Source organism: Schistocerca nitens, chromosome 4 (assembly GCF_023898315.1).
Source record: "Schistocerca nitens isolate TAMUIC-IGC-003100 chromosome 4, iqSchNite1.1, whole genome shotgun sequence".
NCBI classification, from domain to species: Eukaryota; Metazoa; Arthropoda; class Insecta; order Orthoptera; family Acrididae; genus Schistocerca; species Schistocerca nitens.
In genome coordinates, this window is record NC_064617.1 from 274,912,394 (window position 1) to 274,930,654 (window position 18,261).

Consider the following 18,261-nt stretch of genomic DNA (forward strand, 5'->3'; position numbering starts at 1 on the left):
CACAACTCACAAAAGTAATTCAGAAAATAAAGTGAAAGAAGCCTGCAGAAGGTGCTTTTTTCCCCCTAAGGTAAGTCTTTCCGCTCCCGGGATTGGAATGACTCCTTACCCTCTCCCTTAAAACCCACATCCTTTCGTCTTTCCCTCTCCTTCCCTCTTTCCTGATGAGGCAACAGTTTGTTGCGAAAGCTTGAATTTTGTGTGTATATTTGTGTTTGTTTGTGTTTCTATCGACCTGCCAGCGCTTTTGTTTGGTAAGTCTCATCATCTTTCTTTTTAGATATAAATTATTTAATGAAGCATATGAATGAAGACATAACTGAACCACTTTTGGATATACCAGACTGCTCATCCAGATGAAGATTATTTCCATAAAAATTAAAACATGGACATGCGTCACAATGGATAAAATCATATGTCAGTAACAGAAAGCTGTATGTGACAACAGAATCTGGATGCAGATGTGAAATCAGGGATATTAAGTACCGTACGCCAAACAGATCTGTACTTGGCCAGCTTGTGTTCACCCTATTTGTAAACAAATTCAAAGTCAGCGAGATGGATTAAAAAATGTATACCAATGACATGATAGCGAATGTAGAAGAAAACCTGTAAACATTGGAAAGAGGGGTGGTTGTGTCATTAAATAATGCAGCACAATGGCTCGTACAGGATGACTCAACCATGGATCTAAAAAAGACAATGTTCATGGCATTCACAAATAGAGAAAATAAAGCTCATACAGATATATTCATAGCTGAAACAAAATTGAAAGAAAGTATCTCTATGAAATTTTTGGGATTTACAGTCAAAAATAATCTCCAATGGAGACAACATATAGACAATATCTCTCGCACCATAATATTTATTATGGAACAGCTTGACATTATGCTAGTAAGCAACTCCTACGTACAGTATAACATTCCCTATTTGAAGCATACTTACAATATAGAATTACTGTTTATGGAAACTCCAGTAGCAATAATATAAAAAGAATTTTTTTATACGGAATAAGGCTATTAGAACAATTCTGAATAGAAACAAACAAACTCATCCAGAACTGCCTGCTGTAATCTGCAAATATTGTCTTTCCCATCCATGCACATATACGAATCAATACTTTCATTAATCACAGGGAATACATTCCTAGAAAAAGTGCAGACGTTCATTCATATACAAGAAAGGCTCTCTGAGACATATTCCTCACAGATTGAGAACTGCTGAAAAAGGTCCTCGATACCCAAATGCCCAACTGGTAAAGCATCTTCCTAAGAGGCTATAGGACAGTGAGTGAAAGGACGCTCCAAAAATGACATTCCAGTAACTTCCAAATGATTAGTTACAGAATTTTTGTAGTGTAGAGGAGTATATGCATAAAGAATGAGGAATGCTGTTATTATTTATCTTTATGTATGTATGTATGTATGTCCTGTAATCAACTGAAAATATTAAAGTATGTGCATGTAAATACACTCCTGGAAATTGAAATAAGAACACAGTGAATTCATTGTCCCAGGAAGGGGAAACTTTATTGACACATTCCTGGGGTCAGATACATCACATGATCACACTGACAGAACCACAGGCACATAGACACAGGCAACAGAGCATGCACAATGTCGGCACTAGTACAATGTATATCCAGCTTTCGCAGCAATGCAGGCTGCTATTCTCCCATGGAGACGATCGTAGAGATGCTGGATGTAGTCCTGTGGAACGGCTTGCCATGCCATTTCCACCTGGCGCCTCAGTTGGACCAGCGTTCGTGCTGGACGTGCAGACCGCGTGAGACGACGCTTCATCCAGTCCCAAACATGCTCAATGGGGGACAGATCTGGAGATCTTGCTGGCCAGGGTAGTTGACTTACACCTTCTAGAGCACGTTGGGTGGCACGGGATACATGCGGACGTGCATTGTCCTGTTGGAACAGCAAGTTCCCTTGCCGGTCTAGGAATGGTAGAACGATGGGTTCGGTGACGGTTTGGATGTACCGTGCACTATTCAGTGTCCCCTCGACGATCACCAGTGGTGTACGGCCAGTGTAGGAGATCGCTCCCCACACCATGATGCCGGGTGTTGGCCCTGTGTGCCTCGGTCGTATGCAGTCCTGATTGTGGCGCTCACCTGCACGGCGCCAAACACGCATACGACCATCATTGGCACCAAGGCAGAAGCGACTCTCATCGCTGAAGACGACACATCTCCATTCGTCCCTCCATTCACGCCTGTCGCGACACCACTGGAGGCGGGCTGCACGATGTTGGGGCGTGAGCGGAAGACGGCCTAACGGTGTGCGGGACCATAGCCCAGCTTCATGGAGACGGTTGCGAATGGTCCTCGCCGATACCCCAGGAGCAACAGTGTCCCTAATTTGCTGGGAAGTGGCGGTGCGGTCCCCTACGGCACTGTGTAGGATCCTACGGTCTTGGCGTGCATCCGTGCGTCGCTGCGGTCCGGTCCCAGGTCGACGGGCACGTGCACCTTCCGCCGACCACTGGCGACAACATCGATGTACTGTGGAGACCTCACGCCCCACGTGTTGAGCAATTCGGCGGTACGTCCACCCGGCCTCCCGCATGCCCACTATATGCCCTCGCTCAAAGTCCGACAACTGCACATACGGTTCACGTCCACGCTGTCGCGGCATGCTACCAGTGTTAAAGACTGCGATGGAGCTCCGTATGCCACGGCAAACTGGCTGACACTGACGGCGGTGGTGCACAAATGCTGCGCAGCTAGCGCCATTCGACGGCCAACACCGCGGTTCCTGGTGTGTCCGCTGTGCCGTGCGTGTGATCATTGCTTGTACAGCCCTCTCGCAGTGTCCGGCGCAAGTATGGTGGGTCTGACACACCGGTGTCAATGTGTTCTTTTTTCCATTTCCAGGAGTGTAGTTCCTTGTTTTATACTGTAATATGACAATAAATTATGTTGACCTGTCCTATATTACAAGTACACATACTGTACACATGTTCAACTGAGAATGCCATTTACCTATTCACTCACCAAATTTTACAAGCATTAAATAAAAAACAGTACCAGCTGGTACTTTCTCTGACCTAAATGAGGCATTTGTAAATGACAATACCTTTTTAGATAAACTGAGATTTTGTGCAGTTAAACAATGGAAAGTCCAGGGTGGAATATCAACAATATTAAGAAAAGGATAGCCTGCTTCACACCATAGAGATGATACACTTTCTGCAATCATATATGCATGAGGTGTGCTTGCGAGTGTGAATGTGCGTGTGTGTTTTCTTTTCTTTTATGAAGGCTTCCGCCAAAAGATAAATGTGAGTTGTAGTTGTGCCTGTCTGCAACTCAATATGTCATCTTTAAGGTCAGTTGCAATTTATCCTTTTCTCAATATTGTTTTATGGAATTGCTGATATAGCCAATCAATGGATAAAGTCATATCCAACCAAAAGAATGCAGAAAGTTGTACTTAGTAATTAAACCAATGTAATCAGGAGAGATTCTTAGAATAAATTGAGAAAATTTAACGTAAAAATCTGGACCTTCAAATCTACCGAGTTTTGTTACATCTTCATCATTTAATGTCTTTGACAAAGTTAATATCTTTGCTTCAAATGTTATCTTCTTCCTTGGGAACACTGGGCAGGAAGTTGTGTGGAGACAAGCCATGTATGTGATGTGGTAAAAAGTAGACAATGAAGCTGGAACTAATAGCTTATGGAAAGTGAATGAATGTTAGATTTTGTTATTCTGATGTTTGAATAGCTAAAAGAAAGATATTTTTCTGATTTGATAGTGTTACATCAGATTTTCATAAACCTAGCATCAGTGAGTGTTCTTTGTACAAAGAAGACCAGCAGCATTATCATACCTTTATAATAAGACAATGAAGCCAAATTCAAGACAATCTGCTAAATATTTAGTAAAATGAATATACCCTTCAATGCAAATCCATCCAGAATAATGACAAATGTCCATTCAATGGACAAGTCATTGTGTAACCAGTACTGAATCAGTAACTGCTTCCACAAAGCTCAACTTTATGTCCACTATTGTTCCTCAGATATGTAACAGGCATTCTGTCTAATATACAAGAAGTAGAATTAGTTCTTTTTCCAGATGACGTTAGTATTATAATCAATCCAAACAAACATACAGCAACAGAAAAATAGTAAATAATGTTCTTAAAGTATTAACCAATGGTTTTCTGTGAATGGTCTCACTCTCAAATTCAAAATGACAACATATTCATTTCTGCACATCTAGAGATATTGCACCAATAATAAGTGCAGCAAATGGTAAGGAAATAATAAAAAGGGTGACAACATTTTTAGGTGTCCATATTCATGAGAATTTGAACCAGAAAAAGCACATTTTAGAAATTCTAAAATAACTTGGTTCATCACATCTGCACTTAGAACCATTGTAAGTCTTTGGAAGATACAAATCGTGACGTTGACATATTTTCATTGAGCAATGTCACAAAGAATAATGCTCTTGCATCACTCATCAGAAAGTCTTCATTGCTCAAAAATATACTGTAAGAATAATGTGCAACTGTCACCAACAACCTTATTGTAGACATTTGTTTAAAGATTTAGGCATATTGACTACTGCTTCGCAGTATATTTATTCCCTCATTACGTTTGTCCCTTTGGAACTGCAGTTGATCATTTACAACCATGATGTACACAAAAATAATACCAGAAGAGAGAAGTACATTCATTACTTCATATTATGATTGTTTTTAGCACTAAACAATTGCACAATGCAGCAACCAAAATTTTTGATCAGTTACCCAGTGATACAAAATGTCTGACAGACAAAGTAAAATTTCAAAACAAATTGAAGAAGTGTCTCCTTGACAACTTCCATTATTTCATAGAAAATTCTGTATTTTTTTAACGTGTAAAAGGTAATAAAATAATTTGTTCTGCATCATTGTAATTTATCATACGAATGACCCATTGAACATGAAACTAACAAATATACTGAATTACCCACTTAATATCCTCATACATTTCCTTTCTCTCTTCATTTTCTGTTTGTGAAATCGGTATGTATAATTGAACTACTGTTGTTAGCTTTTGCTTGCTGTCAGTGTTCACAGTAGCTCACTTTCTGCTCTACTTTCCAACCCACAACGAATCCTGCACCCATTGTACCATTTTTGTTACTGTTGCTATTGCTAGTACCCTACATTCATCTGATCAGAAATCCCTGTCCTTCTATTTGACTTCACTGGTCCCAACTATAGCTAGACTGAGCCTTTCCATTTCCTTTTTCAGATGTTCTTTTTCCCTACCACGTTCAAACTTCTGACGTTCCACACTTGTAGCAGGTTAGCCTTTCATTAGTTATTCAATCTGTGTCTCGTAGTTTCTCCCCCTTACTAGTCCCCTCTCAATGACCTGAATGGAGGACCAATCCAGAATCTTTTGCCACTGGAGAAATCACTGTGGAACTTTCAATTACTGGCCACATGTCATGTGGTTATACACTATGTGGCTTTAATGAAGCCATTTCCATTGGTTTCTGTATCTGCATGCCATTGATCTGAGTCAATTCATCCACCTGTTACAGGCAGTTTCCCACTCCAAGGACATGAAGTTGACTTGAAATTCTGTCTATTCTTCCACTCTCTTTGACAATTTTTCAAAATTTAAGCAATGGACAGGTTTAAACCCAGGCCCCGGTAAGTTTTGATTACTAGTCAAAGATGCAATTCCTGCACTATATTATCCAATTAGCGTCACCAAATCATGTATTAGAGAGATCAGAGTGCCTTTAAAAGACAATGGATTTCTGTAGGAACTGAGAAAAAAGTCGCTTCATTTTGATAAGTGAGGGGCCTAAGTCAACCATGCTTAGATGTAGTAAGTAATATTAATTTTCCATGTACCTACAATTTCATTATAAAATGCACATGTATGTGACACTTACAATGAAATAAGCAGAAACTGAGTGGAAGAGGTTAACTGACCTAAGTTCTTAAGAGGATAAATGAAATATGTCTGCAGTAAATAAATTCTATAGAATTTACGTTACTTATATAATAATCACTATTTACTGTATTCTGTATTATTATTATTATTATTATTATTATTATTATTATTATTACTTGTAAATATAACACTTCATCTTGTCAAATGAAGAAGTACTCAGGTGACAGTATTTTGTATTTTATTGTAGCAAGAAATGGTCTGTGGTAAATTCTTCACAGGCTTATTATTCAGAAAGATTTACACTATTCACAATAAAGAACATATGTCAGTCTCAAAATATATTAGTGTTATGGAATGTACTATAAATCACATTCTTGATGCTCGAAGAGTTACAGCTTTTTTTAGCACTGTCCCACCAGAAGAATTTACAAAAAATATTTACAAAGCTCTTTAGTTAACAGTAACTTTCAAGTTTTTCTGTAAAACTAGGCATTAATATTTTTTGTAATATCTCATATGCGGTATTTTGCATGTAGTAGCTGATACAAAATCACAAGAACAAGGCACAGTATCTACATAGTATACATGACAGTACACTTTATCTTGTAGATATTAATACCTTAATCTGAGGCACTTTTTAGATTCCACTTAAGCTTCTTCATATGCATAACTGTCAAATAGGAATCCTGTTATACTTATACTGAAACACTATCATTCTCTCACATTTCCTTAGAAATTGTGCTGCTGGTAGTTAGAGTTATGGATTCACTGAAAGTAAAATTACATACAGTTCATCAAGAAATAATATCCACTATCACTCAACACTATCACACCAATCTTTTCAGAAACTTCAACTCTTACAATATCAATGTTCAAGCTTACACTCGTCATTCAAAAAATAATTCCCACTGTATTGTGACATTTGGCCTTCTTTGTACACTTCAAGAAAATACCTAAAGAACACTGTTAGCAAAGATGTCCACAATTATCTTCAGCTAAGAGCTGCTTCTCTTAATTCCCTCTCTTCAGGTGTCAGAGCAGCAGAGTAACTTGATGTGGATGACAGAAGTCTTCGCACTGACTGGTGCCTATTGTTTGAAATATGTCCATTTTCTCGTACTACATTGTCCAGTTTGCTCGCTTTTGTGTAGGTTGTGGTAATCTTCTTGGTTGATGAAAACTGGTCTGATGTTTTTACCTGTGAAGTTAATGTACTACTTTAATATAATGTAAAATTTCATAGTGATAAATTAGACAAGGAAAAGATTAAAATTTATATTTTGTGGAAGTAGTCATTGAAATTCTGTGTCTACACTGGCACATCAAGAGGAGAACTCTCAAATATTTGAAACAACTCAAAATATTTGTTACTACAAATATCTAACTGTAAATAACTATCTGTAGACTATCATTAATGGTAGTAAGTTACTTATGAAGATCCCTTCTTGCCTATTACACTTACAAAGATATCAGATTAGGCTTTCACATAATTAACAGGAAAACCTTTACTTTGTATAACTTTGCATGTAAATACTCATATAAATCGTAATAGCTGCCAGTATCATAGAACTCTCATTAAGCTGTTAATATCTGTGGATGGTTTTTTTTTATATCTTTTGATTTGGAAAATTTAAATGAAATGTTATAATATAAATGTGAGGAAGTTGATGACTCTTGGACTTTTGGTGTAGGAATACAATAAGTGAGTACAACAGCTGACCTCTCAGCTTCTGATAACGATGCTGTAAAGACAAACATTTGTTTAATCAAGAGACCGATACTACACAACACAGAATTAAGGACATGGTCATTCACAAGCATGTCACTTTGTTAAATATTTAGGGGTCATACTACAGTGTGATAACTGGGACAATCCTGTCAAATCACTATTAGGGGAATCAAATAGAAAAATCAGATTACTGTAGCTGGAAGGCACTGTTCTCATGAAACCTTACTATACATTCACCATCCACCCAAGAAGTTCCCAGAAATGTTTTATTCCTGGCATATAAGCAATGCCAGTGCAGAAACGATGGTGGCAGCTTGAACTAAAACTGTAAGCATGAGATGTGCACTGGACCAGCCAGTTATGAAAAGGCAGTGTTGTGTGTTGGACTTGTGGCCACATTGTGTCAATGTTGTAGTGTAACGGAGTAACATCTGTATATCAAGTGTTGAAAATGTTTTCCAGACTCTTTTGAGAAAGAGAAATGTGTGTGTGGAGTTCGTCCCATACAACGTGACTGACAAACAAAAATGATGCGTGCACCTGCTGCAACTTGATTGTAACGCAAAACAGAAAACATCATCATGTCTGTTGATACCTTGTGTTATCAACACAAAACTACCAAAAAACAAAAAGGTGCAGAAATTCATGTGAGGTGCCACGACTTTGATGACATAACCAACATTCATGCCAATGTGATGCACAAGATGAACAAAATTCCAAAGAATGATTTTTCTGATGGCAGCTTCACATGGTTTTATGAATGTTCTGCACATTGTACTCAAAGTGGGGGGCAGGTGGGGAGAGTGGGAGGGGTGGGCGATGTGTGAGTACCTCAATCACCTGAAGCACACCATCTTAACTTTTTTTATTAATCCTGTCTCAAAGCATTTTGTACTGATGGTGTACATACTTCACTAGCCATGGTACAGTGCACTGTGGGAGGAGGGGGGGGGGGACATTGTACCAGTATTATCTGTTTTCTTTCCTATTCCATTCATATTGTTGCAGAAGAAGCTCAGTAGCACAGTCACTGTGCTGTAGTGGTTATGATACTAGACTGTTGCATGGAGGGTCATGAGTTCAAAACTCACCTGAACTGTAAAATTTTAATTTCTATTTTCGGTACGAGTACATTCTGGAAGTATCCACAAATGTCAAGAATCATTGTACTGGAATGTTCTGTAACTGTATATATACCATATGTGTTCTGGCCGGAGGCAGTTCACTCCGCGCTCTTGTATGTGCAAATGCTGAATAAACCTTTGTTAAGTGACATTAGTGTTCGTCATTCATCTAATTACACCTTCTTCTATGTGACAATATATTGGGGGAGGAAAAAATAATTGTCTTTATGCCTCTTTTCATGCTCTGTTTTTTCTTATGTTATTCTCATCATACCTACACAAGATATACAATAGTGGCAGCATACTGTTCATTGTCTTCTTCAGATACAGATTCTGTAAATTTTCCTAACAGGGGTTCACATCAACTACATTATCATCAACTACATCGTCAAATATTTCTGTTACACTTTTTTGTGTCAAACCAATGTGTAATGTTCCTAGCAACCCATTCCTGGATTTGTTTGATATCTTGTCATGCCCCATTAATAAGGGCTCCAAACAATGGAAGAAACTCTGTAACTGGTTACACTGACATATTTGGGTAAATATAGAGAACCAGTATTCGAGGAAGACTATGCAAATATTCAGCTATCCCCATCATTGCATAGGGATGCTGAGAAGAAGATAAGAGACATAAAGGCTTTGACTGAGAAATAAGGTCCATCAGTTTTCCCCATTCTCAATACATGACTAGCATAGGACAGAAAATCACATATGTAAGTACAAATTTCCCTGTCATACTCTGTACAGTGGACTATAGAGTATAATTTTAGCTTTAGATGTAGGTTTTCACAATTCAGTGCTTGAGGTGGAAGGAAGGAAGGAAAAGTAAAATCTAACAACTAACATTCTAACATTCACTTGATGATCTTGAGAGTAATCTAGATCGCTCGTTCATCAGCTGTGCTTCAAGAAATTGTTTTCATACTTATATATTTTTTATAAAAAATCTAATTATATTTTACATGTGACATTAAACATACAAAATTTGTGTGGTGAAAAACTTGGAGCACACTTCAATGCTGATCATCTCCATTTTGCAACTGAGTGCCTATGAAGCACTGCACTATTTTTAATAGATTTTAACAGTTCATTACATTAGATACTACTTTACTGCAAATTACGTAAAACTTTCAGTGACAAATGATGCACAATAAGTACTTACAGTAAATACTGCTAGGCCAAAACCCAACACAAAACCACCCAGCACATCCCACCAGTGGTGCCTGTGGTCTGTTATGCGGGTGAGGGAGCACAGGAGAGCCCATGTGAGACACAGACACTGCAGCCAGGGCACCAGCAGGTACGTGATATCTCCTGGCACACGGCACTGCACGAACCACTGTTGGCCGTCATGAAGAATGTCCATAAGTATTACGTTGCATTCTGATCAGTTTTACACATAACTAATAGTGATATAGTCTACGATCCATAACTTCTTCAACATGTATCAAACAATGGAAAATCCAGGATGGAATGTAACAATATTAGAGAAGGAAAGTTGCTACTCGCCATATAGCAGAGATGCTGAGTCACGAAAGGCACAGCAAAAAGATTCACACAATTATAGCTTTCGGCCATTAAGGCCTTTGTCAGCATGGGAGATTTGTTTTTGTGCATTCTTTCCAGTCTCCCACTGCCTTCCAAAGTCCCACAGTCTGGCCACAGAAGAGCATTCCCCTCATAACTCAGTACCATCCAGGAATGGAGCAATTGAATTACATTCTCCGCTAGAGTTTCAATTACCTCTCGTCGTGCCCTGAAATGAGAAATGTCCTGCCCACTATCCTTCCCACCCCTCCTACAGTGGTATTCTGCCCTCCACCAAACCTACACAATATACTCGTCCATCCTTATACAACCCCTGCTCCCAATCTCTTACCTCATGACTCATACCCCTGTAATAGATCTAAATCCTAGACCGGTCCCATACATCCTCCCACCACCACCTACTCCAGTCCAGTCACTGACATCACCTATCCCATCAAAGGCAGGGCTACCTGTGAAACCAGTCATACGGTCTATAAGCTCAGCTGCAACCACTGTGCTGCATTCTATGTAGGCATGACAACCAACAAGCTCCCTGTTCACATGAATGGCTATCGATAAACTGTGGCCAAGAAACAAGTGGACCACCTTGTTGCTGAACACGCTGCCGAACATGATATCCTTCATTTTAATGACTGCTTCACAGCCTGTGCCATGTGGATCCTTCCCACCAACACCAGCTTTTCTGAATTGTGCAGGTGGGAATTTTCCCTGCAAGACATCCTATGTTCCCATAACCCTCCTGGTCTGAACCTTCATTAGTCATTGTCCTCATCCATCTAGCCGCCTCCCTGTTCCCATTCCAGCATCACACAGCTGTCATTTCACCACCACACCCATTCTTTTAATTTCTTTTTACTTCTCTCCTTTCCGCTACTTACCCCTCCCCCTCCCCACCTTCTCTCCTGCCCTCCGTTTAAACTGCAGCACTTCACTGTCCATCACCCCCACCATACTATCCATCCCTCTCCCCACCCCTGCCTCCTCCTTACCCCCACCCAGTTGTCACCCCCACATGCACTGGTGCTGCTGCCTGCAGTGTGGTGGTTTCTGTTGTCTGAGACTGCAGGTGTGTGTGTGTGTGTGTGTGTGTGTGTGTGTGTGTGTGTGTGTGTGTGTGTGTGAGAGAGAGAGAGAGAGAGAGAGAGAGAGAGAGAGAGAGAGAGAGAGAGAGAGAGAGCTACAATTGTGTGACTCTCTTTGTTGCATCTATCACGACTCAGCATCTCCGCTGTATGGTGAGTGGCAAATTTCCTTCTCTAATATTATTTTGTCTACATATACATGCATACTCTGCACATCACTGTGAAGCATGGTATCATTATTAAGTTTTGTTCCTGCTCCAATTGCATTTGGAGAACAGGAAGAATAGCTGCTTAAATAACTCAGTGCATGCCATAACTAGTCTAATTTTCTCTCCATAGGCAATACAGCAGTCATGAATAAGAGCATGAAGAATATCTCTAGGTTCTTCACTTAATACTGGCTCTTGCAGCTTTGTAAGTAGGCTTTTGGGGGATAACTAATTCAGGCTTCCAACATTTCTGTGATGCTTGAATCAAACAAACTTGTGACCATTAGTGCCACCATTCTTTGCTTTAGTCCATTTTAGTATGCATCTCGCAGATTTTAGTAGTATCCTGGGCTGGGTTCCATGATTGTTTCTTAAGAAATCACCTTTGTAGACTAACTACATTTTCCCAGTATCTGCCACTTGTCTTACCTAAACTGAGCCTATATTACATTCCACTTAATATTCCTAGAAACTGTTACACTAAGGTATTTATATGAGTTGGCTGATTCCAGTTGTGAATCACTGGCATTTTAGTTATAGGATACTACTATTCTCTATTTTGTGACATACTTGTGAATCAAGTGGCTGGTCTTTGCAATATTTTAACACTTTCAAAGGTCTGACTGAATATGTCTGCAACCTTTTTTACACGGTCCTTGATTATAGATAAATGAATCATCTGCAAAATATCTGAGGTTACCATTAATATCAGCTGCAAGCTCATTAATATACAAGACCAACAGCAAGTCTCCCAACATGCTTCCCTGGCAGACACCTGCAATTACTTCTACTTCTGCCAATGATCGTCCATCCAAGATAACTTTCCTCATCTAATATACCAAGAAATATTTGGAAGTCAAAAATACTGCATCCATCCAATCGCCTTGATCCACAGATTTAAAGATTTCGTGTGAGAAATAAGCAACATGTGGTTTGCATAATCAGTATCTACATAGCTATACTCCTTAACTAGACGTTTTACACTCAAACTGGGCAGAAGTGTCAATGAAAGACCTATCAGTCTGTCAATGTATTTAAGTGAATGTGACAATGTTCTGATGAACACCTAAGTATCAATAGCACATGAAATGTTATTCCAGATGCATTATCATAATAGTATGAGAAGATGTAGATGAAAAACTGATTTTGGAAGGTTTAGTAATTGATCCCACATTGATCCTTCAGCTAAAAGTTAGTGGCTAGCTGACGGGGGGTGGGGGCATGGGGTGTCTATCTTAATGATCCAACTACAGTAGCATCATGTAAATTATATGTATGAAAATTTACAACAAGAGAGAAGATTATGCTGCTAGATAAGGAAAGTGGAGAATTACAGATACCAAAGTTCTTCACCAGCACTACCACCACCACATTGCATCTATACTCTTAGTTCTTTTCACCTTTTTGCCACATTAGTTAGGCAGTATAGTTAAAACTACATGACAATACTACCACACTAGAATAATGAAGACAGCCCCTTTAGCGTTAGAGTGAGCATACAGATTTCCTACAACCCACCTGAAAGATTTAGTTAACATAAACTTGGAACAATGTCATATTTTACTCCAGTATGACACATTTCTAAAGTGGCTATCAAGAAAAAGAAACTCAATATTGATTCATTGTTTCTAGTTCACAGAATATCTGTTTTGTCTCGTACAGCCATCTGAATGTCCCAGGTGCAATTATTAATTTCAGCAAAGTATTTTAATGGCATTTATTGTAACAACTTACCATTGTAAAAACTGATGCAAACACTGATAATGAAGCATGACCTGAGGGGAAGGATTTTGTTGAGTCTCGTACATACCAGTTCCCAACATCCTTATTGGTACATGTGAAATTATTCACATATCTGAAATGAAAAGACAAGTGTTGCACACATTTAAGAGCTCTCACTTAGGTTTTTTCAGCAATGATAAATGTTTACATCAGTGTATGAAGGTGCACTGAAAAGTAATACCTCCAAATTTTTTATGTGAAAAACCTTAAACCTTTTTAAACAAAACAAACGTTATTAACATTCAACATCTTTATTCTTCATGTCTACATATTTATTTCTCAACATAGTCACCAATGTGACAAACATTTCCCCCAACAAGAGACCAGTTTGTTGAATGTTTGATTTCCCTAGGGTTTTCTTTAACTTTTGGAAACAGATGAAAATTGAATGGGACCAAGTTGGGACTGTATGGAGGATGATCAATGTCAGTGAATCAGACACATCTGATTGTTACAAATGTCGCAGTGCTCATGTGTGGTCTGGAATTGTCATACTGAGAAAGAAGGTGCTCCATGTGTGTATGAATTCTTCAAATTCTGAACTCCTGCTGTTTCTCGTAAACCACTGTAATTCATTCCACACTGCCATGTTACAGACTACAATTTGTAACCATCTAGCTGCAGATGTCTGCAAATATGTGGATCTGAAGAATAAAGATGTCAAATTTCAGAATTTTTTTTTATTTGAAAAGCTTTAAGGGTTTTCACATTAAAAAACATTGGAAGCATTACTTTCCAGCACACCATCGAGTGAGTGGCTGCCATGTTTGGATCCTTACATGTTTCAACACTACTTTAGTTCATGGCAGTGGTTCAAGCACATTTTTTTGGAGTATGATCTATTTTTCACTTTCCTCCTAAAACGTAATATACACAGAAATAATCTGAAAAAACTATTACCATAATACATCATACAAGAATGCAAAATGAATGTGAAAAATTTTTTCTTTTTTCCTCATGTCTCAAAATAGTGGGATGAAGAATGAGATCACCTATAGGAAATAAAGCTTGAAAGGTAGTAGAAAATAGTTTTAGAAAAACACTCTTACATTATTGTTGAATATTTATACATCTGCTAATAACATAGAATAAACAAATAAAACTAAACAACATAAGATCCAAGAAGAAAGGATATGTCATACATTTTACACATCAGCACCACCAAAGCACTCCTACAAGAACAATTTACTAATTAATAAACATATAATTCTGTTACAATGTCTGATCCAATAAATATTCTTTTTTAATAATGTTTTTAAGAGATTATGTAACATTACACCGTATTCTGATCTTTTATCATTCTTTATACCTACTTACAGTATTTTAAAATTGCAACTGAAACAATAATATTCCAGCAGGAGCAGAATTAACATTAATGATTTCAAAATATTCCTCTTTAATTTTGAAAAAGGCACTAACATCCTGCCAACAGTGAATGTAAAGCTGTCTGCAATATTTGCTGTCTGAAATCATCTTCCCAAGAATCCTTCATTTCAAAACAGTTGAAACTCTTGTTTCAAATGAGAGAAACTGTCATATCCTAGAGTGTCAAGCAGATGGATACCAGATAAAGGTGTGCCTTCAGCCAAAATCTCCAAAGGAAACATGGTCAACAACACCACATTGTCCTTCAAAGAAAGATGTCATTGCTTATTTCATTGCTTATAATGAATACAAGATGACACTGGTTTAGAGGATCAAAGATTAGTTAATGATGAATGTCACAGCAGCAATTTATATACCCTCAAGTTATCCATGACATCAGGAAAAACAACCAAAAGTTTCACATGATTTTCCCACCACACCAATGGCATCTGTCACACTGCATGTGAAACAACTAATCACTAGATAGAGAGAAACATCAAATTAATGTCTCATTTACCACATTCATCTGAATCATCATCTATAGACTTCTTTTTGTTCCCTTATGTCAAACAAAATGCATGGACTGTGCTTCTGATCATCCCAAGTAGCAGCTGAATCTCTCTAAAACTGTTTTTAAGATGTCAACATCAGAGTGGAAAATTTTTTCCAGAATTGATTCAAATGCACGCAAAAGTATATAAAAGATACGTTGGATATTTTGAAAAACAATAAAACAATTTAAACTGAAAAATATTGTTTTTGCATAATTGTTAGGATGGTAAAATATGGGAGTGTAGATTTTTTTGTGCCTCATAAGTTGTGTGTGACCAAACATTTTACAGTTAAAAATCACAATTAATTGACAACATTCAGTACTGTGGCAAAAGCCTACATGGCTGGGATACTTCAAGACAACAGTTCTGCCGAAATGCTTTGCACCAATTTTGCTGGTTACTACACTGACATAAATGGAAAGCATTTATCATGAAGCACCATGCTCACCTTTGTGGAGATGTTCATCACATGATAGGTATTAAATGATCAAAGTTTCATTCCACTCTTAACTGATGTCCATTGTCAACATCAGCATGACGTCTTTCTTCTCTGGCAGGAATAGACTTTAGTGCTCATTGTGACACAGAAGCTAACAGCCTCCAAATGCCATCTTAAGGAATTTCTTGCCATGGCTAAAACACACGATGTGTCAGTTCACGAAGACTGATGGCTGGAGGTGGGTTTTAAAGTATACATCCTCCTATTGCATCCCACATGGATTTCATGGGTGATGCAGATGACCAGGTACGGCATTTCAGGGTCCATATATGCCTTGTGGCATTTGTAGTGTGAAATGAATTGCAAAGTCTTGTGTTATCCTGTTGGAATATGTCACTGGTACCCCGGAAAAAAAAAAGTTGAGTCCATATTTCACCACTCCTCCTACAGTCATGGTACAACAGCCAACTGTAGGTGCGATCTGTCAAAAAGATGGTGATATGCTCCACTTGCACTTGCTTTGGTTAGTTACCGTATGCTTATCATTCTTCATATGTAGGAATGACTTTTTCCTGTTCTGAAATAAGGCTTGCAGAATAATGAAATTTTAAACAACATATCCCACAGGAACAGCAATCCTGGAGTTTGGAAATGTTTGATCAAGGTGTCTGTGGTGTAAAATTTTCCATTTACATTTCCGTGGTTGTAATTTTAAAATAATGTGTGTTGTGACTCACCCGTCACAGTTTGGTGGCTGCGTGGGCCGGCAGGTGTCTAGGAAGTGCGGCCTGGGCTCCCCCACGAGCACCTTGCCCACCTCGGTGGTGAGGAAGACGATGCCGAGCCCCAGCAGGAAGTCGCGGTACCAGCGCGACGCCTCCCACAGGCCCTGCATGCAGCACTGCTTCTTCGTCTTGGGCACGTCATACTCGTTTAGGAATGCCACGCACAGTGTCTCCACCACCCAGATCTGGTCCAAAACAAACCACCAAGATGAAAGTTCTGTTAGACAGGCCACTATCCGCTATCCGGCATTTGGTGTCTATATAGCAAGGTATGCATCAATGCGGTGTCTAGTAAATATGCAAATATACTGTTACTGCAACTCTGAGACGAATGTGTCTCAGGTAATTTTATAAAATAAGGCAACACCATCTTTGAGTGATTAAGGGACCTACTTCTATTAAAGGAAATGTAAAGTCATTACATAAAGTATATTTCAGATAAGAGTTTTGTGTCCTTAAGTTACCAAATAGTACGGAAAAAGTATGTTTATTTAGTTGGATAGACGTAAGAAACCTTACACTTTCTGTGGATGTTCGAACATAGTTTGTTTAGTTATCTTCCAGGGAGTTACTGCAATAAGTTACAGTTTTTTAAACAGAATATTAAGTTGTTCTATCAGGTAGCTGTTGTATTGTGTACAAATGAATTCAAAACATTTATATAAATTTAATTTGGGCCTCTAGAAACGTTCGGAGTTTTTGAGATGGGTGCTACATGCTGTACATATTTGGCTGTGTTCGAATGGTGCTCTTGTGTCGGAATGTTCATTTTAAGGAAGATGTCCAAAGAAGTGTCCATTTTCCTGAATGCGCAGCTTGATGTGCCATCTTAATGACCTGCTGGCGAGATGTAAATTTAGTGACATCATGGAGCGACAAGCTTCCTCTACACGCTGTTTGAAGTAACGTTCAGTTATGTTAGACTGTGCAACGTATCCTTACAGTTCCGTATAGGCAGGTCGGAATACAGGAACAGACGATGTTCGGTCAGCCATGGGCACTGACGGGAATAAACAAGACAAACACATCCACCGAGTACTATGACAGGTTGTTGATGCTCAGCGAATGCCTACACGACAATATAGCAGCCAAGGCTTATACCGTGAGCAGGCGCGGCTTGTAATTAGAGGCTCTGGGGCGAAGCCACCGCAAAATTTATAATAAAATAAATATCTCTGTAACGTATTAAGGATTGTAAGTAATCAGAACGCATTTCGCATATTCCCATACGGATGTAAAGAACATCGGTTAACGTTTTTGGAACTGCTGATATGTGATACCAAGTGATGTTTTTCGAACAGGTAGCAGCTAGTCACAATGCCACAGCATGCTGCGCCTTGAAATGCCGCTTAGCTCTATGTAGCATAGGTATGGGGGCGTGTTGGAGGCTATGGTGTTTCGGCGTAAAGCTATCCTACCAATCTGCGCACAATTTTCAAGTTCCACTGCTTACATCAAAAGATAATGAACAGAGTCGCTGAAACTTTGCTAACGAATCTTTGTCTCTGTATTATGCTTTCATGCATCATTAATCGACGTTTAGTATTATTATTTTGATAGTGTTTTAGACAGCTTTTTTGGCTATTCTAATTCTAACCACCGTTGGAATAAGTTTGCAGATGTCTCGCCAGAATGCAATACAGTAGCATATCACCAACTCTCACTCCCTCTCTCCACCCCTGACCTGTTTATTTCTACAATGGTTTACATCAGTTTACA

The 18,261-nt window shown here is 38.7% G+C and overlaps 1 protein-coding gene across 2 annotated transcripts in view; it reads right to left on the reverse strand.

Moving 5' to 3' along the window:
* Positions 1-6,160: 6,160 nt before the first annotated feature.
* LOC126253012 (phospholipid phosphatase 1-like) overlaps positions 6,161-18,261 on the reverse strand; it is an 889,365-nt gene continuing 877,264 nt past the window's right edge. Inside the window, exons 4-7 of one of the 2 annotated variants that reach the window (XM_049954065.1) lie at positions 16,495-16,727; positions 13,352-13,472; positions 9,941-10,117; positions 6,161-7,120 (exon numbers count right to left, since the gene is read on the reverse strand). In XM_049954065.1, coding sequence (XP_049810022.1) covers positions 6,914-7,120; positions 9,941-10,117; positions 13,352-13,472; positions 16,495-16,727 — 738 coding nt within the window. In that variant the 3' untranslated portion in view covers positions 6,161-6,913. The remainder of the gene's footprint in view (positions 7,121-9,940; positions 10,118-13,351; positions 13,473-16,494; positions 16,728-18,261) is intronic. The other variant, XM_049954066.1, reaches the window with a different exon arrangement.